Source organism: Diabrotica undecimpunctata, chromosome 4 (assembly GCF_040954645.1).
Source record: "Diabrotica undecimpunctata isolate CICGRU chromosome 4, icDiaUnde3, whole genome shotgun sequence".
Taxonomy (NCBI): Eukaryota; Metazoa; Arthropoda; class Insecta; order Coleoptera; family Chrysomelidae; genus Diabrotica; species Diabrotica undecimpunctata.
Genome location: NC_092806.1, coordinates 105,313,519 through 105,340,433, shown reverse-complemented (window position 1 = coordinate 105,340,433; position 26,915 = coordinate 105,313,519). Strand labels below are relative to the sequence as shown.

Sequence of the window (26,915 nt, the reverse complement as noted above, 5' to 3'; positions counted from 1 at the left end):
CTGAAAATACACTCGTGATCATAAAATCCGGTCCACCTTGAAAATCACCGATATTTCATTTTTAACGAGCTTTATCGTAAATAATAATAACACAAATACAAACTAATGCATGTTTCTGGGAATTATTGTCGGCTTAGCGGTTTCCTTTGCAACAAAGAATTTCGATAGTGCCGATTTCGCAGAAAAGCGCACACTTCCCAAAATGAACGGTACCTGTAACTACCGCTTGTTTTAAATGTCTCATTTGTGCTTCGACTTTCTGTTCAAACGCAACGAACAAACGTTTATTATTGCCACCATTAGTGTTTATTAGTGCCATTATTAGTGTTTATTATTGTTTATTTTTTTGCCAAAAATACCCTTGACTGTTGTTGAAACGGCACAAATTGTTGCGCTTGTGAAAGACGGTCACACTCAACGGCAAATGGCAAAAACTGTTGGCGTAAGCCTTTCTACGGTTCAACGAGTGCTTCAACGCTTTCAGGAGAAGGGTTTGCTATCCAGACGACCCGGCTCTGGACAAAGAAGAATGACCACGGTACGAGATGACCGTTTTCTTGTGTTTCAGGCTTTACAAAACTGAACCTCACTTGCGATGATGCATCTAAATTGTCTACAGGAAGTACGAAATCGCAATGTTAGCGTTGCAACAGTCAGGAGAAGATTTCGTTCTTTTGGACTGTCTTCTCGTGTAATGGCTACAGGACCGCCACTTCGCCTGGCGCATCGAGTTGCACGACTAGCTTTTGCTCGACAATACGCGCATTGGGGAATTAACGATTGGATCAAAGAGTTATTCTCAGATGAATCCCGTTTCTGCCTAACTGGATCCGATGGACGTGTAAGAGTTTGAAGGAGAAACGATGAATGATTTTCACAAGCTTGCATTGCTCCAAGAATGCCATTTGGTGGAGACTCGGTCATGGCTTGGGGAGGTGTATCTTCCGACTTCCGCACAGAATTACCCTTCATCGAAAATGGGTCCTTAACTGCACGAAGAGACATTACGGAGATCCTGGAAGAGCATGTTATGCATACCATGGCAAGGCTTGGAGAAAACGTCGTTTTTATGCAGAACAACGCGCGAACGCACGTTGCCACGATCAGTATGCAATACTTGGACGAGGTTGGAATTACGAGGTTACCCTGGCCAGCTAGGTCTCCGGACCTGAATCCCATCGAACATATCTGGGACGATTTGAAAAAACGTATTCAACCCCTAACATCTTCTAACAACGGGCAGGAGCTTCAGGATATGTTAGTGAGAGAGTGGAATAACATACCACAACATGTAATCCGGAGAAAAATTGAGAGTATGCCCCGTCATTTGCAAGAGGTCATTAGAGCAAGTGGAGGCAATACACTATATTAGTCATTGAAATTTCACTGACATTTTACCACGTTCTGTATTTTTCATTTTTTTCGTATGCCTGTTTTATCAACAATTTGGTTTGTTTTCTGCTTTTTCAATAAAAACAATAAAAAATCGTTTTTTTTTTTCAAAACAAACATTGATGACAAATAAAAAATACGTTAGCCTAAAAAAAGGTTATTACTGCACCAGATGCAAAAATATTCCAGAAACTTGAAATTTTCAAGGTGACCCGGATTTTATGATCGCGAGTGTAAAAGGAATTTTTCGGCTTACCCCATCGAGAGACCACTCAAACAAAATAATGTGATAGCGTGAGCAATATTATTTTGAATATTTACTCGGAATTATAATATACTTTTTTGAAACGGTTACCGGCTGAACGGCCTTAACAGTCTCAAATATTCTAATCTAATACCTGTTTATCTTGTTTTTTCTGCCTCTACTACCTGAAATGTCGATGATCATCCCTGCCATTTCTTGAATTGCATTATCAAGTAGTTTTCTAGATGTTACAAAGATGTTTCGTATAAGTTCCAATTCTTTTTTTCTCTTTATCATGTCAAGCCTGGGGATTCTTATCACCTCATGGTAATCTAACACATGTCGGGTCCAAGGGTCATTGCTTTGAGGTTCTTTGTCATAATAAAAAAAATATATATGGATATTGGCATCCTGGTGATTTTTTCATATTTGTTTTTATTTTTCTTAGGTTCCCATTACTTTCGACAACATAGAAGATAACATTTACTTTATTTTCCATTAAAGATTGTTCTGCATATACTCGATCGTCAGAGCCTCGCTTATGCAAATAGGATTTATAAGCGAGAAACTAACGTTTGACATTTGAGTAGAAGAGGCTATTTTGTACCGCATTACTGCATTGGAACTGTTTCTCTTGAGCAGGGGAGGATTGCGTCGATGGTACCTGCTATAATCCAGTCTCGACAAAGGATCATTTAAACTATGAGCACGATTGCGCCAACGCCATAAATAATCCTGACAGGATGATAATTATTAGCTGCTTATAGCTTTAATCTAATTAATTACGTTTACACAAACAAAAATGTTTTATACTTATTACATATAAGTTCGTAAGTGTATATTCTGGGAATAAATTCTTATATTTTATTTTCATTTCTAATTATAGAACCTAACCTATTTTGTCTGTTAATGCATTATGGTGCTGCAGAATAGTGACACAAGAAAGATATTAATATATTATGTCACCGGGGAAGGCGGCGCAATCATACCCAGTGATTAGCCTTCCTAGACATGCCCTTCCTCCTATGTGTACCCCATTACTGATAGGAGGCAGGTTTTTAGTTATTTAAATCTTATTTAATTTAATGTAAAACATACACATATTTACAATCGAAGAATTTCAGCGACAGATGGAAACAAACAAAAAATAAATAAAATATTTATCATTAAAAAAATTATAATGTTAAGAAATTAGAATAAAGATAGACGATAGCAGTTGTTATCAAATTTCAAATTGTCAAATTTCGTATTATTGGGAAGGATCATACGTTTTATAAATAAGCTTTTATGTATCTAAAGATGTTAAATTGACCAATAATATTAAGCTATAAATATATTTTTTATCATTAATTTTATCCTACACTTCTCCATATTATTTAATTTCCCACTTTCACCCTGTATATACAACTGAAACTAATATACATCTAAATTCACAGCATTTAGAAATTGCTATTTTACACGTTTTCCTTTATTTTCAGGTTGGAGATATCTTCTGCTTTCAATGATATCCATGGCGACAGCGATGCTTTGCAAAGAACAAGGGATTACGGTGGCAGGAGTTTGTGCAGCATATGAAATTTTCGTTGCCCAAAAGGTAAATTTCATTTCTCTGGCTGCTATTTGATTGCTTCGGATTTAACATGAACGTGGTGTATAAAGCGCAAGTAAACAAGCGAATTTGACTGTTGCGTTTTGTACAGGTAGAAACAGAAAAATCTCATGTTATGTCTTAGAATATATAATTATTTAGTTAGTTCTAGGTCTATGGCCATGTCTTCAAAAGTCAATAAATTGTTATGTGAGTGTAATGTTTTATAATAATGTTTTTTTTTTTGTAAGAAAGATTAGCTTTTATGATTAAATTTGTTTATTTTTATTGACAGCAAGCAAGGTTTTTTTTAGAGTTTATTTTGAGTTTTTTAAGTTCCTATTTTACTAGATGTAACGTTAATTTTAGAAGAAAACGGAACAACGTCCAACGCAGTTCGTTCTGCAGTCAAATAATAATTTGATTATCATTTTTTGTTCAGATAATAAAGTTTTAATTAAAGTAATTTGCATATTTAGTCTATATTGAGTAAGATTATTGATGACAGTATGTGTCATTATCTGTTTTTAATTTAATGTATTTTATGTATTTATTTATAAAAATTTTGAGAATTAATAAACAATGTTTATTGTTAATTTTTTTTTCACAATTCATGTTTGTTTAAATTTGACAGTTTAATAAACATAATTGTTATTGTGATGTACTATTTTATTTTTGTAGAAGATAATATAGATCTTAAAAGAATTTAATTGAATATATATATATATATATATATATATATATATATATATATAACGTTGTTTTACAGCTTCTCTCTCTCTTGTCGTTTCCTCATTGCTGAGGATCGTGATTTCCTACAATGCGGGCTGTCAATTCTCTCCATCTCTTGCGATTTTGGGCTGCTCTCATGAACTCGGAAAACGTCTCTCCAGTGGCTTTCTGTACTTGATCTGGCCATCGGATAGGTGAGCGTCCTCTGCCTCTACGTCCTTCTACGTTTCCGCATACAATTAGTCTTTCTAAGTTGTCATTGTCTCTTCTCGCAATGTGGCCAAAAAACTTTAAAACATTTGCAAGACACTGAGAGGAGAGTCTGGTCTGAATGTTTAGCTCTTCGAGAATCGACTGATTGGATCTGTCCTCCGTCCACGAGACGCGTAGCATTCGTCTCCAGCACCACATTTCGAATGCGTCAATCCTTTTCCTATCCTCTGATTTTATTGTCCATGTTTCGGCACCGTAACTGAAGATTGAAAAAATGAGTGTCCGTGTCCTTTACAGCTTATGGTTAAATATGTCAATTTTTATAGTTTTTTGTAATAATTCTCTCATCTGGTTTCTGACGTGTATTTTCTGAAGTCTGAGAGAATGGTTTGTTTAGTTTATTTAATCTTGAGTTTCTTTATGAGTTTCAGGTTACAACTTATTGGCGCCTATTTTGTTTTATAGTTAGAGTTTAGCTGAATACCATGTTTCATGGTTTTTCTTTGTCAAACTGTTTTATTTTGTTATCTATTTACTATCTAGCGCTATGTTATCTATTTACTATCTATGTCTCTTTTCTACACTTTTCTATTATCTATATCATTACCCATCTCAATGAAGCTCCCTGACTTGAGTAACTTGGTCTTTGATAAGTATTAGTGGTTTCGTCTAAAAATACAACTTTTCGTAGATATGTACTACTTCTGTCTTCCGTGTGTTTACGTAAGAAACACGCTCGTTTTACTGCGATGTGAGTTCTTTCAGTTAAAGTTCTTCGATGATCATATTTTTTAAATTTTAATCCTAAATCTGTTAATATTTTTCTTAAGGATGTTTTACATATAGAAACAATTTTGTTTAGCCTGCAGCTCATTGATTAACACTTTTACTCTAAAAAGTTATTTATTTTAATATATTATAAGATTTTAAGCCCTACTCGTAATTCTTATGTAGAAACAGCATAAAATTTCTGCCAATCAGCCAGTACATTTTTTTTTGTATTTTAATCAGAATTCTTCTCTTTTCTTCTTTACATGAGCTCAGTGTAATACCCAAATATTTTGTAGGAAAAAAAGAGCCATGGATACAGCCATGGAATAAATGTTAGTTGCTGTAAAAGAAGAAGAAAGTCTAGCACGAGAATGGGGTGAAGTTGATCCAGAAGATAGCAAAGCTGTAATAGCTGATGGTGCATGGGAACGAAGATTAAATAAGTCTGTATTTTTGGTCAATTCTGGTGTGGCTTTTATTACAGGGAAAAGAACTTATAAGCTATTGTACTGAGGCGTAAAAAACAAGTATTGTTGTGTGTGTGCGTCAAAAAATGCTACTACTCAACACCTACGTAGCAAAAATTATAACGGTACTTCAACTGCGATGGAAAGTGCAATTGTTGTAAAAGGCTTTAAACAGAGCATAAAAATACATGGCTTACAATATTTGATTGCTGATGGCGACAGCAGCACGTAGAAAAAAATATGTGAAGCCAAGCCGTACAGCAACAACTTTACGCAATTTTGTCAATCGATTTAGAGAAGAATCCATAAAAAAATACAGTTTTACGGGAAAACCTATTCCTTTGCGATTAAGATCCGTACTAAAAAGTAATGCACAACTCTTACGAACGACAATCGACTGTGTTCTCAAATATCGCCGCGAAAACAATTCCAGTGACAATATATAAAAATAATTGATTTAAAATACGATATTGAAAACACTGCGTATCACGTGTTCGGCGATCACAAAAATTGTGCCACTTATGTTTGTAAAAAACAAAGTTTAGACCATCAAATTAATTATATTCCTGAAATGCAAGAGTGTGGTTTGTTGTCAGATATTACATCATTCAACAATAGGCTTAATTATTATGCAACAAATTTGATAAAAAGCGCCCGCCACCAATAATAACGCCCAAAGCTTCAATTCTGTTGTTGCAAAATTTTTTGGAGGTAAATGTGTAAATCAAACTATGAGAAGTGGCTATCAATTAAGGTATTTATCCCAGTCTGGGTAAAAAAAGGCGAAAAATTTTTCGCAGATATCTGAAGCTTATAAGACATAGGTGGGGGTTACTAGATGAGGAATAGATGAAAAAGTACTCGTATTTTTACCTTGCGTTTTTTTTAAACAATAATTTATGGTCACAATTTGATTTTCTGTCTATAAATTTTTCTCTTATATTTTATATAAAAAATATTTATATAGGCTTAGGAGATCGTTTAAGGCTTACAGAATCCTATGAAATTTGCTAAATGTGTCTAGCATCATTAATAGATCAAGTTCAATAGTTTAAATATTTAGCCACAGAGATAAACAAATTAAATAACTTTGACCGATCGGGGGAAAATTTCATACAAATTTAAAAGAGGGTAATTCCTCGATGTTCAAATGTATTATTAACATTTTATTTTGTTAATAAAAAAAATTAATAAAATTTATAAACTAGTGCAAAAAAACTGCTTTTTTTGCAAATATCTCTGTAAATTATTTATCAATTTGAATTTAAAAAACGGGAAAATAAAGCTATTCTTGATATAAAAAATGATATAAATATTGTTTATGTAAAATATAAGGGAAAAAATTTATAGACAAAAAATCAAATTCTGACCATAAATTATTGTTTAAAAAAAAACGCAGGGTAAAATTACGAGTATTTTTTCATCTATTCGTCATCTAATAACCTCCACCTATGTCTTAAAAGCTTCAGATATCTGCGAAAAATTTTGCGTGAAATCAATGATTTTTGCATAACCAGACTGATCTAATTTGGCAGCACCAGTATGATATAATTCACGTGGACATTATTTAAATAATATATTACAAAATATAGCAAAAGTGTAACTGGTTATTACCAAAATTTATTTCCTAAAAAAAATGTAAAAGATGGATACAAGAAAAACAAAGACAATAATATATATAAAAAAACAAACAAGTACTTATAAACCACATAAAGACTATGCCGTAAATGCAGAAAAGTTAGTTCAGTTGTCGCATAAAGACTTTGAAGCAAAGTACTCCCAGCACAGTACTCCCAGATTTTCCACATAGCCAACATAGACCAGTTGTAATAGAAGTTGGCATCAAAATACCAATAATAACATCTTTTCCTCGACCTAGGTGGAACTTTAAATGAGCAGACTGGACAACTTTTACTGAGAGATTGGACAAATGTTTGGGATGGATAACCCCAACACGTGAAAACTACATGAGATTTGTTGATTTGAGAATTGCGGACGAACTACTGCACAGTTTGGATGCAGCCAGACGACAAAAATGGATGGAAACTGTGGAAAAACTAGACTTTAGTAAATCAAGCAGAAAAGCATGGTCATTACTTAGAAAACTTGGTAGTAGCAGACACACAACTAGAGATAAAGTACCAATAGTTCCCAACAGAGTGGCCTCCCACATTGTAGCTACCTCAAGAGCACCTAGAGATCGTGACCACACCACCAAAGTAAAGCAAGAACTAAAAATACTGAAGTCTGAATGCCCGCTTACATCTCAATACTCTGAAGCGTTTACTCTAGAAGAAATTAACTCAGCAATATCAGAAGTTAAGTCTGGAAAGGCACCCGGCTTCGATAAAATTCATCCAGAATTTTTACTCCACTGTGGCAAATATGCTAGGAAATGGCTGGTTGATTTCTATACAGATATGATAAAATCAGGGGAAATCCCCCACTCACTAAAAAGGGCCTCCATTATAGCCATATTAAAACCGGGAAAGGCAAATGATCAGCCTCAAAACTACCGACCGATTGCACTGCTGAGCTGTGTCTATAAACTGTTGGAACGATTAATCTACAACAGAATTAGTAATAACATATTTGAATTGATACCTATTGAGCAAGCAGGGTTTAGACCTAACCGCAGCTGCACAGATCAGATCCTATCCCTAACAACACATATTAAAGCAGGTTTTCAAAGAAAGCAAAAAACATTCGTTGCTTTCATTGACCTATCAGCTGCATACGACACCGTCTGGAGACAAGGACTGATCTGCAAACTAATCCGTGCCATCCCGTGTCAAAAGATAACTAGACTCATTGATAGCATGCTCACCGACAGACCTTTCTAAGTCACAATGAGCAACTCAAAAAGTGTCCAAATGAAGCTCAGCAATGGACTGCCACAGGGATCTGTTTTGGCACCCTTACTGTTTAATTTATACATCGCGGACCTACCTAGGACAAATTCGCAGAAGTTTGGCTACGCTGACGACTGGGCCATTGCAGCAAGACATAATAACATGGCAGTTACAGAAACAATACTAACGGATGACCTTGCCATTATGGGAGAATACTTACTTATGAGAGAATACAAAACCGAAGTGTGCTGTTTTCATCTAAATAATGCCCAAGCCAACAAAAAACTGTCCGTTCACTTTGAAGACAGACTACTAACTCATAACTCAACACCAAAATATCTTGGAGTGACTCTTGACAGAACTTTAAGTTTTAAAGAACACCTACAAAGAACTGCAGCAAAACTGAAAACGCGAAATAATATAATCCAAAAGCTATGTGGTACCACATAGGGGTCCTCAGCCTCCGTACTCAGATCATCTGCTATCGGACTTGTATACTCGACAGCTGCATATGCTTCCCCAGTATGGCTCAATAGCAAACACACGAAGATTATTGACACCCAATTAAACCAGAGAATGCGAATGATTTCAGGTACAATTAGACCAACACCCAACTATTGGCTTCCCATCCTGAGTCACATTCCACCGCCGAAACTACGAAGAAGTCACTCCCTTCTCAGAGAATATCGAAAAATCCAGTCTAATCATCAACTACCCATCCACCAGGCGTGATATCGAAATGAACAGACTGCGCTCAAGATATCCTGTCATGTTAAGGGCCACCTCCTTACATCAGGAACACTTCGACCTCACCAACGCTTGGAGAAGACAATGGGAGCGCGACTCACCACAGGAAGCACAGCAAATGGCCTGTATCGAACAGAAACCGCCAGGCTTTGAACTGACCCGGAGTACATGGACAACGCTAAACAGTATTGTATGCCATACGATAAATAAATTTGAAGCAAAAAATGAGTAATTTTTAAAAAATCTACAAAAAAATATCTTAGAAAGAACAGATTTTTAATAATAACAACGGCTCAAAATAACAGTGCTGCTTGGTATATAGAACTTCAACAATGGTTAACGTCCAGTGATTTCGGTAAAATATCTAAATTACGAGAAAAAGCAGACAGAACTAAAACTGTGGAAGCAATATTGAATTCAACGTTTTGTGAAAATAGATTTACAAATTATGGAATTGCGAACGAACCCAAAGCAAAAAAAAAAATATTAAAAACAATTTTAAAAATGAATATTGATCTATCAGGACTTTTCATACATGATGAATATCCTTTTCTTGCAAATAGTCCTGATGGTTTAATAGGCGACTCAGGTATAGTCGAAAATAAATTTCGGTCTAATGGACGGTCAATTGCATTTAAAAAGAATTGATTTCTATTACTATCAAGTGCAAGGACAGTTTTTATATCGAATAGAGAATACTGTTAGTTTGCGGTATGGGCCCTAAAAGGTATTTTATTCGAAAATATTGATATAGAATTGTGGTAAAATATGCTACCCAAATTGCAAAATTTTTATTATTTATTATATTATTATTATTTATATTATTTTATTTGAAACACCTTCTAAAGAAACATTACACAGAATTTTATATTTATATAGTTTCATTAAATCGATTTTAATGGTCATGATACTAATCAAATTATTATAATATATAATTATAATCTTTTTTTATAATTTTTTATTTTCGGTGAACTTTAATATACGCTAAAATTGAGATTTCAAAAAAATTTAGTATGTATCTTTGTTACCTCGTAAATTTATTAATAAATAATATTACTCTGGTCTGTTATTCTAATTACCCTTAACATCACTAAAACACATAACTAATAACATCGAGTAAAAGATGAAAGCATTTTGATCTGGACTTGAGAGAGATATCTGAACGACGCTTATAATATTACTTCATGAACAGATTTTGTTTTTGTAAAGAAAGAAATTTTTGAACTAGAGACAGCCCACTTAAATGCACCGTTAGGATTTTTTAGAATGGGTCTTAAACGAGGTCTGCTTTTTTCCGGAGAAGATAAAACAGGATTTTTTTCTTTTCTTTTTCGTCTATTGTATACTATTTTTCTTGCCAATTTAAAAGCAGCTGCTTCCGTCTAAAACAAAGTTAAAATTGAAAAAAATCTAAAATAAAAATTTATAATTTTAAATATTGTGTTATGTAACAAAGTTGGCAAGTAAATAATATTAATAATGTATATGCTTGTCATCATTAAAGCTTAGTAATAGTACACATTTGAAAATTGTACTTTTAGTACCTCTTGAACAGATGACAACGCTTCCAACGGTCTCCTATTCCTTTTTTCTAATTCAAAGTACTCGATTAAATCGAAAACGAAATCTTGTGCTTGTGAGGTAAGAGTTTTTCCAGGCAAACTTTGAAAAAATTCAATCAAATATTTTCGTTTTGTCATTTCTTTCACTTTTGTGGAGACTTAAATATAACCATTCCATAACTGTGTAAATGGGGTTAACTTTTTATGTTAATTAATGCAAAATGAAATATAGTTACCGTAAAATTTCAAATTCCAATATAAAATTAGTTGCAAAAACAACTGTTAATATAAATAACTACTAAATGCAAAGACAGGACAAAAAACAGCAAAAATACAATATACTGACAGTCAAAAGTAAACAAACCAGAACCGTCACAAATTGTACTTAAAATCTCAAAACGCCCCTAAGCGTCTTTTTTGTACCTATCTTATCGATGTACTGAGTCTAGAGCATTCATAAAAATAGCATGAGCTGGTTTGTCTTTAGTTTCATGCGTGGAACACAATGATAGATAAAAAGTGTGCGTTTTATTCCGCCAGGTATTAATGACGCATGGAGACGCATAAAGAACCATAGATTCAACTGTTTGTAGATTTTTTTGTTTTAAATAAAGTTTGCATTCGTTTAACGACTTGCAGATTTTTTCGGTTAATTTGATCTATATTTATGGACATTGTGACGATGATACTGAACGTGAAGGGTATAGGGATTAGGTTAAAAATCTGGAAATTAGTTTTATGGTTTATTTCTTTTTCGTTAAATCGCCGAAAATCAGGATTTACATTTTTTCCACATGTGGTAATGTAGCATCACATCCTGAAAACCATAATTTTTGTTATTAAACACAGATGGCGATCCGTATTATTTTCTGCAATAAAACTAAATATGCTATATCAGTATTATAGTGGGAGACTTTTAATTTCCAGTTGTAGATCTCATCGTCCGACAAAGTATAATTATGAAATGTTTTGAAAAGTAATTCACCGTTTACTATTTTATATATCCCAATTCTGTTGATAATTTATGCATTCAGGGTGAATTCGGCGTCCTCTATTTTCAAGGAACATGTGAAATCGATCAAGATAGAATCAGATTTATTTGCAAGTCTAATTTTAATTACTCAAGCCGCATATAAAGACGCATTGCTACCTCGATCTTGAGTTAAATTAACTGCGGAGTAGGTCTCACAGAAACTATTAAGGTATCTGCCAGACTAAGATCCAATTGCGTTTTAACGACAAACAGTGAGTAAAATATTGCTAAAAGAGTTTTATTGGAATCTTCACACTCGTGCTGTAGTATTCATTGTAGCACGAGTTCAAATAAAATTTGCCTATTAATTATTTGGTGTATTTGATAAGAAAAAAAAAAGACGTAACCAAGAGAGATACTTTTTCTGTGTATATTGTTTTGTAGTATGAAAAATTTGACTGTCACAACACTCATTTGTTTACCTTCATAGGCTACCAATTATACGGTGTGCCGTATAAACATTTATCTATACTATTTTTCATATAAAAATGCGTGCACGTCATTCAAGATTTACGACGTCAGAATCCCACAGCATTGCTAAAACATCAGAATAGTAAGTAAATGAGGAATTTTTAAAATGTCAACCATTTGTTAAACTATTATATTAACAATAAGTACACTTAGTTTTAAGATTACTGCAACACACTAAAATTCATAAGAAAACATTTTAATACAAAATTATATATTCTAAATTTTAAACTTACCACTTTTAGAGCATTAATAGTAAAAACGTTCCGCCATTATTTCTTGTTCAAAATAATCTATCTTATATGAAAGCTTATCAGCTTTCTACAGACTATTTAGTTGTTTTGGCATATCACAATCACAATACACAACAATAATTAGTTTTTAAAGCTATTAATCTAAATTTAATATGTATTTATAAATACAATTTATTAATATACCATGCGGTCCATATGTATGGAATAAATTCATTTTTTGCGTTATTATGTACTATCTAAAAAAAAACCTGAAACAGGTCGATTTTTGTTCTTAAATTGACAACTTACAGTATGAAAATATTATCCCCTTCCAACACCCCCTTTGAATTATAACCACCCCCTCGAAAATTTTAAATAACAAAGGGGGTCGTGTGACACCTTGTTAGAAAGGGATTTTAGTCCTCTATTCAACAATATAAAGTTTTTTTGAGTTTGTGCAATCATAACTGAGAAAATTGATTTTTACAATTAAATTAAACGTTCAACTTTATTCACTTCTTGACAATAACCGAGGCCATTTTGGAATTCTCGTACAACATTTTGTATGACCTCGAGGGTTATTTTGTTAGTTTCTTCCGTTATCCTAACTTTTAAATCAGCAGTATTGCCTGATCTGTTAAAATATACTTTAGAAATAATCAGGTATTTTCGTATCTGTTCTGCTAAACATTAGGGGAAAAATATATAAGGGGAAAATAATAAAATATTAGTCAAAATCACAAAAATTCACGGCCATCATCTAACTTGTTAAACTGTTTGTTCGGGCTGTTAGGCCGTTGTCTTACGAGATTAGTTCTCGACGTTTCGCCAACACTAGGGGTTGGCATCTTCTGGAGATGTTACTGTTTGCTTGTCCTGAAACTGACCTGAAACTGTCAGGTTTTAGGTCAGTTTTAAGTTTCGCAGTCTACAGTTAGAAAAATTGAAAAAAATTTCGTTATACTGGACATATAAAAAATATTGTATAACCAGGTAGAAATGTTAAATTTACTGATGAAAAAAAGTTAGATATACTTCTAGAGATTGAGAAAAATCTTCATAAGACAACTCGAAAACTGGCCGCCGTCAATGATGTAAGTAAATCATTTATTTTGAGAGTTTTGCATAAAGAAAAATACCACCTTTACAAAATTCAGTTGGTTCAGGAGTTAAATGAAGATGACTCCGATAAAATGCAAGAATCCTGTGAAATGATGATGGGCAGAATTAATGCAGATTTGCAGTTCATAAACAAAATAGTTTTTTCTGATGAAGCAACGTTTCATTTAAACGGAACGGTTAACAAACTCAGAGAAAATCCTTACTGGGTATGTGAGACTCACGCAATATCCTAAAAAAATTAACAATTGGGCTGGTATCATTAACAATAAAATTATTGGTCCTTATTTTTTTGAGTTATTATAGTTGATGGTGAGGTTTATCTAGATTTTTTGATAAACTTTTTACTGCCTACATTACGAAAATTTTTTCCTGATGTCAATCATCCAAATAAGATAGACCGATCTATTTAATACCAACAAGACAGAGCTGTTCCGCATTTTGCACGTATAATTAGAAATTATTTAAACGAGGTTTTTCCCAATAGGTGGATTGGAAGACGTGGAACGATCGAATGGCCGGCTAGATCCCCGATTTGACTCCTCTCGATTACTTCTTATGGTGTTATTTAAAATCTAAAGTATATTTTAATAGACCAAACAGTATCGCTGATTTAAAAGTTGGGATAACGGAAGAAATTAACAAAGTAACCCCCGAAGTCGTACAAAATGTTTTGCAATAATTCCAAAATCGCCTCGGCTATTGTCAAGAAGTGAATGGTGGTTATTTTGAACATTTAATTTAATTGAAAATTACATTGAAAAATACATTCTAAATATTATGTGACATTATTATCTTCATTCAACCTAAAGTTTTGTGATAGAGACATTATCAAAATTTTACATCTTAAAAATCAATTTTCTGAGTTATGATTGTACCAAACTTAAAAAACTATATATTTCTGAACAGAGGACTAAAATTCCTTTCTAATAAGGTGTCACACGACCCCATTTGTTATTTAAAATTTTCGAGGGGGTGCAAAGGGGGTATAATGCAAAGGCGGTGCTGGAAGGGGATAATATTTTTATACTGTAAATTGTCAATTTAAAAATAAAAATCGACCTGTTTCAGGTTTTTTTCAGATAGTACATAATAACGCCAAAAAATGAACTTATTCCATACATATGGACCGCATGGTATAATATATTATGATCAAATTGTATAAGAAATCAAAACATAAACAAAATTCTTACTCTAAAAAAGCGGCAACCCTTTAAAACAATTTTGCCACACGCTAAACTGTCAAAAAATTTGAAATTTTTCCTTATCAGTTGCGTACGATTGTTTAATCTATTTAATGAAAATTATTATTTTGTGGAATATTAGACTTATAGAGTTATTTCATAAAATTTATAATATTATTTTTTTCAAAAACGGACAAAACCATATTCTTACCTTTCGAAGGAAAGTCTACATAATCCCACCGAATGATAACTACGTGATCCAAACCTTATTAGCTATTCCTTTTAAAAATAATGCATACTACATGTTTTTGTTCACCGATAAGATATTCTTTTTTTATGGCAACAATTTGGACATGTAGCTAACAATTGCCCACATACAAATGTTCTTTCAGTTCTTACAGCGAATCCATCAACAACCGAAACACCATCATAACCTTATATCTGGAATGAAGCGAGTTTCTTTAAATTCAGTAGATTCCAGCGTAATCAACATTTCCAAAACTTAAGAAGAAACTTTATCTTCGATGGCTCTTCCTGATCAAGATACAAATAAAAAATCAATGAACCAATTCGTGATCAAGATACAAAGAAAAACCTTAGAATAGGTTAAAAAAAGATTCCGTGGATAGTTCAAAAATTTTTGATGCCTCCAAAGGAGTAATAGAAGATGGTTTTAATAAGTCATCACATTCTTGTGATGACCAAATTCACTATTATTGCACTACTGGATCGACAGTAGGAAAAGGGCCAGAATTTTTACATTTAACATTTAAAAAAGGAAATAGGTTTGATAATATGAACGATACAATGTATCAGGCTTCAAAAATGCAAACAAAAATAGAGAATATGAACAACATATAAATATCAAACTAGAAAACAGACTAAAACATAAAATCATAAATGAAATAAAGTTTGAAAAGAGTACAGAAACAAAATGAAAGAAGCAGCTGAAGATGTACTAGGCACGGAAGGTAAACAAAGAAGAACAAAAACGAATGACTCTTTTAACGAAAAATGTCAGATATAACAAAAAGAAAAACAGAGCATATTTACTGATGCAACAGGGGCACAGAACCTGATAATCTGAGATTAACATATAACTACGTAAGAAAGAAAATAAAATCAACGGCAGAAAAAAGAGATAAAATATTAACAAAAAATGTAGGCCAATAGAGACGAGATAATTTTATTAGAACCTGAACAGAAACAAGAAATAATTCAAACAAACGAAATGAAGAGATAAGGAGAGTAATATATTGACAGAACAGCAAGAAAAACTAAGAAGACGGAACTCTGATTCCTGAGTGCGGCCGAAATTTTTTTAGATTATATTGATACATTAGATGTTCGTTTGTAATACTCTCTTTAACGTTTTTTATAAAAATATTGCTTTTAATTATGTGTTCTTAATGTGCTGTACGCTAAATAAAAAATAAATACTCTGCTAGTAACATGGTTCTTGGTTAAATTAATAGAGACAGCTAAATTATAGAATATCTTAAGATATCACGTGTGTGACTCATTTTATTATTTCTTTACTAGAGTATATAATACTAGGAAAGAAACAACAAAGCTTTAGGTCGGGAAGCTCATGCACCGACGCTATATTTATAATGAGGCAAGGGTAAGAAAAATCATTAGATTTAGAAACAAGCTCTAAAACTCTAACGAAATAAAACCTTCTCCGACTATAAATATTTGAAAAATATTTACAAACAGACGCTACAGCGACATCTACTAATGAAAATATAAATCGTAAATCGAATTCAGGATTCAGCCTAAATCTGTGCTTTCTAATCGTTGGAAAGCAAGCAGATGACAAATTGCTTGCCATAAGTTCGCTCGGAAGAATCCAAGAGGCTGAAATATGCATATTAGCGAATGGTGGTACGCTGTAACGAAATCAAACCTAAACCGTCTATTTTATTTTTACTATTTTACTCTTCTCTTCTTATGGTGCCTATCCGTTATGGATGTTGGACACTAACATGGCTATTCTAACTTTGTTAACTGCTGCCCTGAAAAGTCCGGTAGTGGTTAGGTTAAACCATTTTCGCAGGTTATGCAGCCAGGATATTCTTCTTCGTCCTGGACCCCTTTTCCCATGCACTTTACCTTGAAGTATGGTCCAAAGTAGGTCATATCGTTGTTCATTGCGCATTATATGGCCCAGGTATTCTAGTTTGCGACGTTTTATGGCTGCTACTTACTTCTGCCACTCTGAACACAAGTATCTGGCATTTTACTCTAGTATGGAGTATTAGGAAATCGTTTTCACGAAGTGATTTCTATCTAGACAAATTTTCGCGACGTGGATACAAATAAATCCCCATGTTAGTGCATTTTGTCGTCTGCTTGCATAGAGATTCATTTAGAAAGCACAGATTTAGCCTGAATCCTGAATTCGATTTCCAATTAATATTCTATACAATTCCCCCGCATAAAGATCATATTAGACAGACAACAATTATTATCATCATCTAACAAACATAAACAATATTACCGTTGTTGAATTATCTGTTTACCTATGATACTTTTTAAATAATTTTAGAGGGTACACTCGAGAAATAAACCGGGTATCATCAATTAAAGGGGTCAATACAAAAAGTGCCTTAGTAACAAATAGGTAATTGTGAGATATTAAGGTTTAAAAGTTTATTTTTGATTATGAAATAGTACTGAAAATTTTGTGGTCGAAATGTGTGTTGCGATTTATTCTTCTTGTACAATTTCTTGGATTTATATGAATTAACAGAAAATAAAGCTTTGTTATTTTCTAAAATTAAATTAAATACTTAGGCACTGTAATTTAGGCACTTATTGTGTTGCAACTTGTTATTTTATCGAAAATTAAAGATATATCAAAGAGAAAATTAGCGTTTATACTGAAATAATAATACTTCTTATGTAACGCCGTAAGAACATACAAAATGTTTGAATAAAACTCAAGATAAAAAAACTATAATCATTGTATGAATTACAAAGAATGCTTGCAGCAGAGATTAGAATATGATAGACAAGAAGGCTATTCTTAAACCGCGCAGCCTCCTTTACCTGATGAAACCCTTCACTCACAAGGTTTTTTTGTTGGATTGTACTCCCATTTTCAGACATGGTTCGAGCAAAGAATTCAGGGTCCAATGATATAATGTGTTGTCAAATTTCAATTGTTTAATTTGTAGGTACTCATCATTCGCATATACATATTGACCCACTTTGTAAAGTTTGATTGGTTACATTGACCCAGAATGGGTTGTATTGAGCTGTTTTTGCTCATTACGCGAAAATTTTATGCGTCTAGCTTTCGAAAGTCCCGGCACAGTTTTTTTATGTGGGTGTCTAAATATAATTTATATTATTTTACTTTTATGCTATGATCGGTTTCTTTCAGACATTCATTAAACCTCATCGAATCCTGTACAAATACGACATCAAATGGGTTTTTCTTTCTGCAGTCTTTTATCAGATTAATATAAAGTTGAGGGTTGTCAACTTTGTCGTACTTTAATCTTTGTTTTTTAATCACGGTCAAATCTCGATCGACTGGCATCATACTGTGACCGGGTATTTTATACCAGATTTTTATAGTTTCAAAATATTATTGAAACAAAGCTGATTGAAAAAGACAAACAAATATCTATTTTTATTCTGGCTGAAGCAGTTGTCGCAAAAAGTTTCAAATAACGGTATTTTGGCTTCTTATTTTGTGTAATATAGTCCTACAGGTAAGTAATAACCTCGTTTGGTTCCTTCTTAAGGGTTTGTGTCTATTTCTCATCATAGGTCACTTCAGCTTGTTGTAAACGTGTCAGAAACAGTGCATTCTTTACAGATATCTTTTCTTGGGAATCTAAAGGATATGTTGAATTCTTCTGTAAAAATTCTTCGAAACATCACATATGACAGTTTTTTATCTTAATTCTTTTTTAAGAAGTTTCGGTGAAGTTTAGCAACAGATAAATGGGAACCCAAATACTTGCGAAGTTTATTATCAGATCTGTTGTGATCGTGAGACTCTAGAGCCGGCAGTTCTTTTATAAATGTACCTCTAGAATCATTAGGATCTGTATCGTTTTTTTTTTACTCTTTTGGTGCAGTTTTTATAGCCCTTTATTCCGTGTACTGCTAAAAACGCCGACTGACATGGTGTTATCAATTTTTCATCTTAATTTATATACAAAGCTTCGACACCTATGTCGTGGATCCATAGATTTTTTTAATCTGTTCCGTTTGACATCCGTAGAACGTACATAACCTTCAAGATATAAATTTTGTTGTGTAGAAGATGATAAGGTATGATAGGTCTTGAAATTTAGTTTTGTTGTTCCTAGTTTAATTTTAATGAGCATTTACAACGACATTTTTTTATTGGTGTTCTTTGGTGCTTTAGAGAAAACAACACCTTGCTTGTAATGGTTATTTTCCATGCATCCTTTTGAGTTTGTCTCTTCTTGCTCTTCTTTACATAAGAGTGCTAAGATTCATTGACTTCATACACCATGTTTAAGGTAATAGTATGTATATTGCTTTGTGTGGAGGATCCAGGAATGTCCATATTTTGTGGAACATATCCCATCGTAACACAGGAACTTGAGGTTTTACCCTTCTTTAAAGTTTTATTGATTCTCTGGTTTGCTTGTGCTTGAAGCAGGGTCATCGGTTTAGAACTATTTCGCGTTTGCTCTTCGGTTTATATTCACTGCATAATGCCACTGCATTCACCATCATCTGAACTAACATAATAGTTATAAAATGCGAGACTGGAATGTAATTAATGATGCATAACTACAAAATAAATCTTATATCTATTGTAAAAACGATCAGTAGTACCTGCATTAACACAAGATATCTATTCCACTTTGCTTACCTGCCATGTTTATTTTTTAATAACATATACACCTAGGATTCGCAGAGACGTAATATACACACGTTACATATCCTTATAATACCGTGGACTAAGGACTACCAATTTGTACTGCATATTTTTGTGAAGTTAGGGACTTAGGTACTTTTTTCATTGAAAACAAGGGGGACTCCTATCACAGGAAATGTAAAATAAGTGACTTAGTTACAGATTTCTGCAACTTTCAAAGTACCATCTGAAAGCTTATAAAAAACGCCACTTTATAGGTGGTTGTACTAACCCAATTCCGTAAAAAAAGTGACTTGAGAATTTTTGCATTGACTCTTTCAATTGCAAAAAGAATATGGCTAAATTAACAAAAATCTAGGAAATAATGAAATAACAGTTGACGCCAAAATCAGGGTCATAAGAAGCTTGGTTTCCCTTATTCTTCAAGTGCCATGTCCGTTGCGAACGTTGGCTATCAACATGGCAATTCTGATCTTGTTTGCGGCGCTTCTGAATAGTTCGACCGATGTGAGTCCGAACCACTGCCGCAAATTTTGGAGCCACGAGTGTCTTCTCCTGCCTGGCCCTCGCTTACTGTCTACTTTTCCCTGGACAATCAATTGCAGTAGACGGTACTTATCGTGTCTCAATATGTGGCCTAGATATTCAAGCTTTCTTTGTTTGATTGTGCTCACGATTTTTTTCTCCTTTCCGATTCTTTGGAGTACCTCTATGTTTTTGGCATATTCGGTCCAGGATATACGAAGAATGCGTCGGTACACCCACATTTCGAATGCTTCTAGTTTTCTCGTGAGCGTCACTGTCGGCGTCCAGCCTCCATACCGTATAGTAAGATCGGAAAAATGTAGAATTTAACTAGCCGCAGTTTTAGGGGAAGAGACAAACCCTTGCTTATGAGGAGCTTTTTCATATGGTTAAATGCTGCTCTAGCTCGTTCTATTCTCGCCTTAATTTCTGTGGCCTGTTCCCATTTTGCATTTAGGTTGGTGCCAAGGTTTGGTTTCCCTATTTGTCTATATACTGCTGAAATTAGAACTCTTAAAGAGAGAGTAACAAGGCTCTAGATCCGTTCGACATGTTGAAGGCGAATGCTTAGAATTCCCTGGGTGTCTCGAAGAACAGATGAGTTAATACGAAGACAACCTAAATATCAGGACAGTACTAAGAACACAAGTAACAGAACAAATAAGAGCAAGTAACATAAGTTATCTTGAACTAATGCCTTAATAAGGACTAATAAGATGTAACCTCAAGAAGCTTACCGTACAGTGTACGTACGTGAGGTGAGTAGAGAAAATAAAAGAGCTGGGTACTGATCCTTCACAAGGCTTACTAAGTGTTCCGCTATCAGAAAAAGCATATAGAGCAATAGGGAACATCGAGAAAATCAACTCATGAGATTATGACATCATGATACCTTAACATGTTGATAACAAAGAAGCAAAAAGACGAATTTTTAATCGAAAATTGTTTTATTTTAATTGAGCAATTCTGTAAAGTGTACATTAATCAAATGGAATTTGTGAAAACCTCATTTAAATAAAATGGAAGCTCGTTCTAACTCCGATTGATATATTTTGCAAACGACTGATCGGTAAAGTGGCATTTTCGATCGATGATACACCTCTCATGCATAAATAATTGTTTAGTTGCTGTAGATCTTGAACAGGATTTTCGTTTATATACAATGGTCTCCAACGGATACGATTCGAATGTAAACGATCACTTTCTCTGCTCTAGTTGGTTGTGTAGTTTAGTGGAACTTTATGATTGATAGGTTTAGATGTCCGCTTGGCCTATTTGCAACATCTGAATTTGTAACGATTTAACGACGGGCGAGTGCCTCTACATATTAGATAACATAGCCGGTCGGTATGTTTTACCTATACAAATAAAGTACAAATGTTACAATAAATACTTACACTGTGTTTGAAAATTATTGATAACACAGTTTGTATCGTAGAGCTGATACTCAAGATACAACAATAATTTTAAAATTATTTGAAACTCTCTTGTCTCAAATGTGGCAGTAATTTTAATAAAACAATTCATTAAGAGCACACAAGTTTTTTTAGAAAGGATTAAAATTTTCATTTATTTAGCTGTTTAATCCTTTAAACATAACGTGTATATTCGTTAGTTTTGTACTAATAGCTACAAAAAGCAATATTAATTGAAATATTCTTCTTCTTTTTTATTTATATAAACAATTTTACTTGTTTAGTGCTCGATATAGGTTGATTGTGGTACTTCTCATTAAAAAGACGTTCCTCTGCATGGATATTGTTTCTACATTCACCAAAACTGTTAAAACAGGTGCTACTTTGTCGGCTACAGTACATACAATTCTGCATTTTAAACTTCTAATTACTCACTTAATAAACTTCGCAATGTAAAAACAACTAGCGAATTAAAAAACGTTAATGTTTTTGATAATGTAGCGAGATTAAATAAAACGAGCGGTTCGAATTTATATACATATATTTATTTATAACTTTACAGTTCGGTAGTATCTTAACGACTAAACTCTACTTCTAACATTGTTACCTATATATATACCAAAAGTATTATGTTCGAGAATATTCTGACATAGTCCCACCTCTAATTCGCCTACGTGACCGGTTATTCTCTCTCGCACTCGATACACCGCGAAGCTTCGAGAAGGGTATTAGAGATGCAATGCAACCATTACCTGGGCCATGCCGAGAGCATGTTCGTAACACTGCTCCCCTCTTCTGATCGTCCCGATCAGCAACTCTATATGTAGGCACAGGATGGCGGAATCTACAGGACTCTCCAGCTCTGCATGAACCCTTTAGAAAGAAATAACAGTCTACTGACTTTAAAGGATACCATCTCATCGGGTTAATGCAACACACAGTAATTCGTACGCCGGTTTTTCGGAAGATTACTTCAAGCATGCTTCTGACAATGATCCAGTCCAGATTATCTAGTGCATGGCCTATCTTGGGTAAGGCCAAATTCTTGATGTCGTAATTGCACACAATTTTCTTCAAATTAGTTAGAGCACGCCATATATCCTCGTAGCTTGCCCTGTCTGTATACGACTTCCTGGTCACCATATACAGCAAAGATCGAGAACCATCTTCTAATCTCAGTACTCTTCCAACTTTAGGCTGCTGGTTTTTTAACTCGTCCAAACGACCGAATTTCTTATAAAATACGGATGAGATTCCTTTAGTCATCTCAAGATCTTGGGCAACACAGTGGGCTAGAGAGACGTTATGCGGAACACTAAAAAGATCCTGCTGAACTTCTGTGGTCACGCCGAATCCAGCACTCTTTCTCTCTGCGTAATTTGACATAAATGCATTAAAGCTTGGTCGCCGGTCATCTTTGATCTCATGTTGAAGGGTTCGTGCTTCTTCTGTTTCATTTGAGCCAGCATATGGTGCAAGACGATTTATGTGAACTACTTTTGGTTTACCTTTCGGTAACTTCTTAATTCGGTATATTACGTCATTTATTTTCTTTTTAATTTCATACGGACCTTCCCATTGTCTTTGCAGTTTGGGAGACAAGCTTCGACGACGTTGTGGATTATAAAGCCACACAAGATCACCTACTTCGTAGCTTTCACTCTTGCATTGAGAATCATATTGATCTTTCATTCTGTCACTGGCTATCTGGATGTGTTGTCGGGCAAGTTCATGAATGTTGTTCATTCTTAACTTCAGGCGGTCGACATAATCTTCGCTTGCAACATGTTCTTCGGAATGTCTGCAGCCAAACTCTAGGTCGCAGGGCAAACGAACTTCACGACCTAACATCAGGCAGGTTGGAGTCTGGCCTGTAGTTTCATTTACGGCCGAGCGGTAGGCCATTAGGAATAAATGAATGTGCTGGTCCCAATCTCTTTGATGTTCTGATACTTTAGACAGGTGTTTACCCTTTGTTCGGTTCATTATCTCGACCATTCCATCTGATTGAGGATGCAGGGGTGTCGTTCTGGTCTTATTGACACCAATCAATTTAAAAACGTTTTGGAAAAACGTAACTATGGCCGTCTTGACTGAGCCTCAGCATGTGAATGTCTTTTTCCAGCCCAGTGTTCGATTTGTTCTAGTTTTCTGACAGTTGAATTATTTTCATGCAATTTACGACGAATGTGACCCACGTCGTTACCATTCCAACATCTGGGTTCACGTCTCTTCGGCATCATGTTACGAACTACTTTACGTACGATTCCCTCCAGACGTTTATCGTTTTGTACGTCGTTCTCATGAGAGATTCGTACTCGATAGCTCCGTGAAACTTGACTAGCTGTTTCATGTTCCAAGGCAATAGCGAGCGCTTCATCTAAAACTTTCGGTCTTGCTAGTCGTAAAGCTTTCTGTAGTTCACTGTCTCTTAACCCATTGACGAAGGCATCTACAGCAATATCTTCCAAAATTTTGTCTGGTACCTCTGGATATGCCAACAGCGCTATACGAGCAATATCTGCTTCAAATTCTTGCAAACTCTCACTTGCTCGTTGGATTCTACTTCTTATTTGTACTTTATCAAATGTTTTAGAAATTTCTTCAAATTTCTCATTGTTTTGAATACATATATCTTTAATTATTTGTGAAGTCTCGTCGTTTTGTCTAGCTACTTCTTTAATAATTTGAGACGTTTCATTGAATCTTTTGGAAACAGTCTCGAATTTATCATCAGTTTTTTTAGAAGATTCTTCAATTTTTTGCGAGACATTTTCAAAATTTCTCGTCGAATCTTTTAGACACATTTTCGAATTTATCATCATTTTTTTTAGAAGATTCTTCTATCATTTGCGAGACATTCTCAAATTTTCCATCAATTATTTTCGTTAAAACTGCTTCTTCTGTTGATTGAAACTGGAATGTCTCTGGGTCTTCTCCATTCTTGTTGAGAACAGTCTGCAGTCGTTCTTGGAGTATCTTCTTGGACCCACTGCAGTCTTCATCGCGTTGTTCTAGCTGCTTACGCAACTGTTTTACTGAAAGTTCTACTAGCAGCATCTTTGGTCAGGCACACACGTACTTTTTAAATGTTCTCTTATATAAAGATCACTACGTGGATGTTCCCGACGAATAATACTTTTTTTTTCAAAAGTCACTGTTGAATTTATATTTTCTTCTACTCACACCGTAACATCAATTGTAGCGAGATTAAATAAAACGAGCGGTTCGAATTTATATACATATATTTATTTATAACTTTACAGTTCGGTAGTATCTTAACGACTAAACTCTACTTCTAACATTGTTACCTATATATACCAAAAGTATTATGTTCGAGAATATTCTGACGTAGTCCCACCTCTAATTCGCCTACGTGACCGGTTATTCTCTCTTGCACTCGATACACCGCGAAGCTTCGAGAAGGGTATTAGAGATGCAATGCAATCGTTACCTGGGCCATGCCGAGAGCATGTTCGTAACAATAATTAACCAGAGGTTAAGGAGGAGAATAATGTATTCATCCAAATCAGTTTAAACCCAAACAAAATTTGTATGGTTGAATAGGTATGTTCAATAGTTTGGAACGGTTACAGTGGCGTTTTAATGTCATCTATCACTATTACGTCATCATATGACTAGTTGAGAAACCTACGTTCGTTTATTTCCACCCTTTAAATGTTACTATGTATATTAAGTATAGCCGTTTAAAAAATACTAGGGGGGAAGGGACTTTTGGCTAGCACTTTATATGTTTATTTGTTTCATTTTCATTCTTTTATATTGATGAGCTATTTCAATTTTACTTTAATCAAAAAGTAATCGTCCTAATATCAGATGGCTGAAATAAAAAGAAGAATAAGATTAAATTCGATTTTTTTTTCTAAATAAACAAAAAATTATGTTTTTTAAGCTTTTGAATATTGCTTAAATGTGATTCATAAACATGAATTCCGACATAAATTTATATAACCCTACAAAGCTTAATTTTTTTTATTTTACATTGAAAAAAATCATATGTATAACTAGTCTATAAAAAAATCCTAAAAAAATAATTAAAAAAATGTAGTTTTTTATTTTTAAATTTTATAATATTTTTGGTAATGTATCAAATTTAGGACAAAGTGCATTTGGCAAAATTGTATATAGGAAATAAAATACTTAAGTACCTGTATAATACAATATTTTTATTGATGGAAGTCAAAGAAACAATATGAGTCTTTATTAAAACATAAGTGAAAACCACATTTGTCACATTTAATAATGTAGGTTCATTTTTTACAGTTTGGCTTTTTGCATCGGGTTCGATTGATAGTGTAGATTGGCCAGTGTCCTACAGCATCTGTACAAATATCTTTTAAAGAGATATAACCTGTTGACCCTCTCTTTTTCTTCAATTTTATATCCTGTTTAAAAGAGATTGTAGATGAGCTTCCTCGCTTGCTTGATACATTTTGCATAACTGCTCTACACAGTCAGTCATCTAACTCAATTCTAAAATTTACCAGCATCGTAGATTTGTTTCCATTTTCTTTGTTTACTTTTTAATAAAGAATCCAACTATTTACTTGTGTGAGATCTACAATATGAAAAAAAACCGTACCACTTATTATATCCAACCAGTATGAATGGATAATTGATGTAGATATTGAAGAGAATTGGTTCTAAGTTTAAGACTGTTCCTTGTGGGACTCCATAGGATATAATTCCTCCCTTACTAATTTCTCCATCTATATGAACATTTTGATGCCTGTTTAGAATATAACTTTGTAGTATATTATATGCAAGCGCTCTAATACCATACTTTTGAGTTTATTTAGCAATATTTTATGTGAAACAGTATCAAATGTCTTTGATAAATTTTCAAAAATAGTCCAGTCGTCAGAGAGTTGACCTCTAAAAAATCATACGAACAAGCTAAATTATGCAAAGAATATTAATTTTGAGAAAAGTTTACACTTTTACCCCATGGCTTTCCCCCTAAAACCACCCTCGCTGAGAGGTTAAAACACAAAAAAATCGATTTACCAAGAATCTGTACACCGTAGAAAAAAATGTTTCAAATAAAAAAATGTAGCTGAGTTTTAAACAAAAATGTTTATAAGCTTTTTTTTTGTGTAAAATAAACCATTCTACTAGAAACAACGCTTGAAGCAACCGTCGATTTTGCATGTCAATTACTTGCGCGAAATCAATGTTTAATAAAATTTATATTAGCTCGACGGTAAAAATTCGATATCTTTTGATCCACATGTCCTATGGACAAAAATAAAGATGCGTTTTAAAGGCAAAGAGTGCAGCTTTCGTATGCAGCTTTTGTATTTTGTCAAAAATAAACTCAGTTTTTATAAAGGTGTTAAATAAATTAACGTGGCGCGATTTTTGCCATTTTTTACGATTCTTGTGAGATTAATATAAATAAAATTGATCACTTTCTTTGACCATTTGTAGTAAAATTTCCTTTTTAGAGATCAATCTTTAACACCCATGACATGAA

At 33.7% G+C, this 26,915-nt stretch overlaps 1 protein-coding gene across 1 annotated transcript in view; it reads left to right on the top strand.

Moving 5' to 3' along the window:
- The window catches only part of LOC140439834 (protein O-mannosyl-transferase Tmtc3-like), a 636,225-nt gene that overhangs the window by 346,573 nt on the left and 262,737 nt on the right, over positions 1-26,915 (top strand). Inside the window, exon 5 of the mRNA XM_072529987.1 lies at positions 3,115-3,230. Coding sequence (XP_072386088.1) covers positions 3,115-3,230 — 116 coding nt within the window. The remainder of the gene's footprint in view (positions 1-3,114; positions 3,231-26,915) is intronic.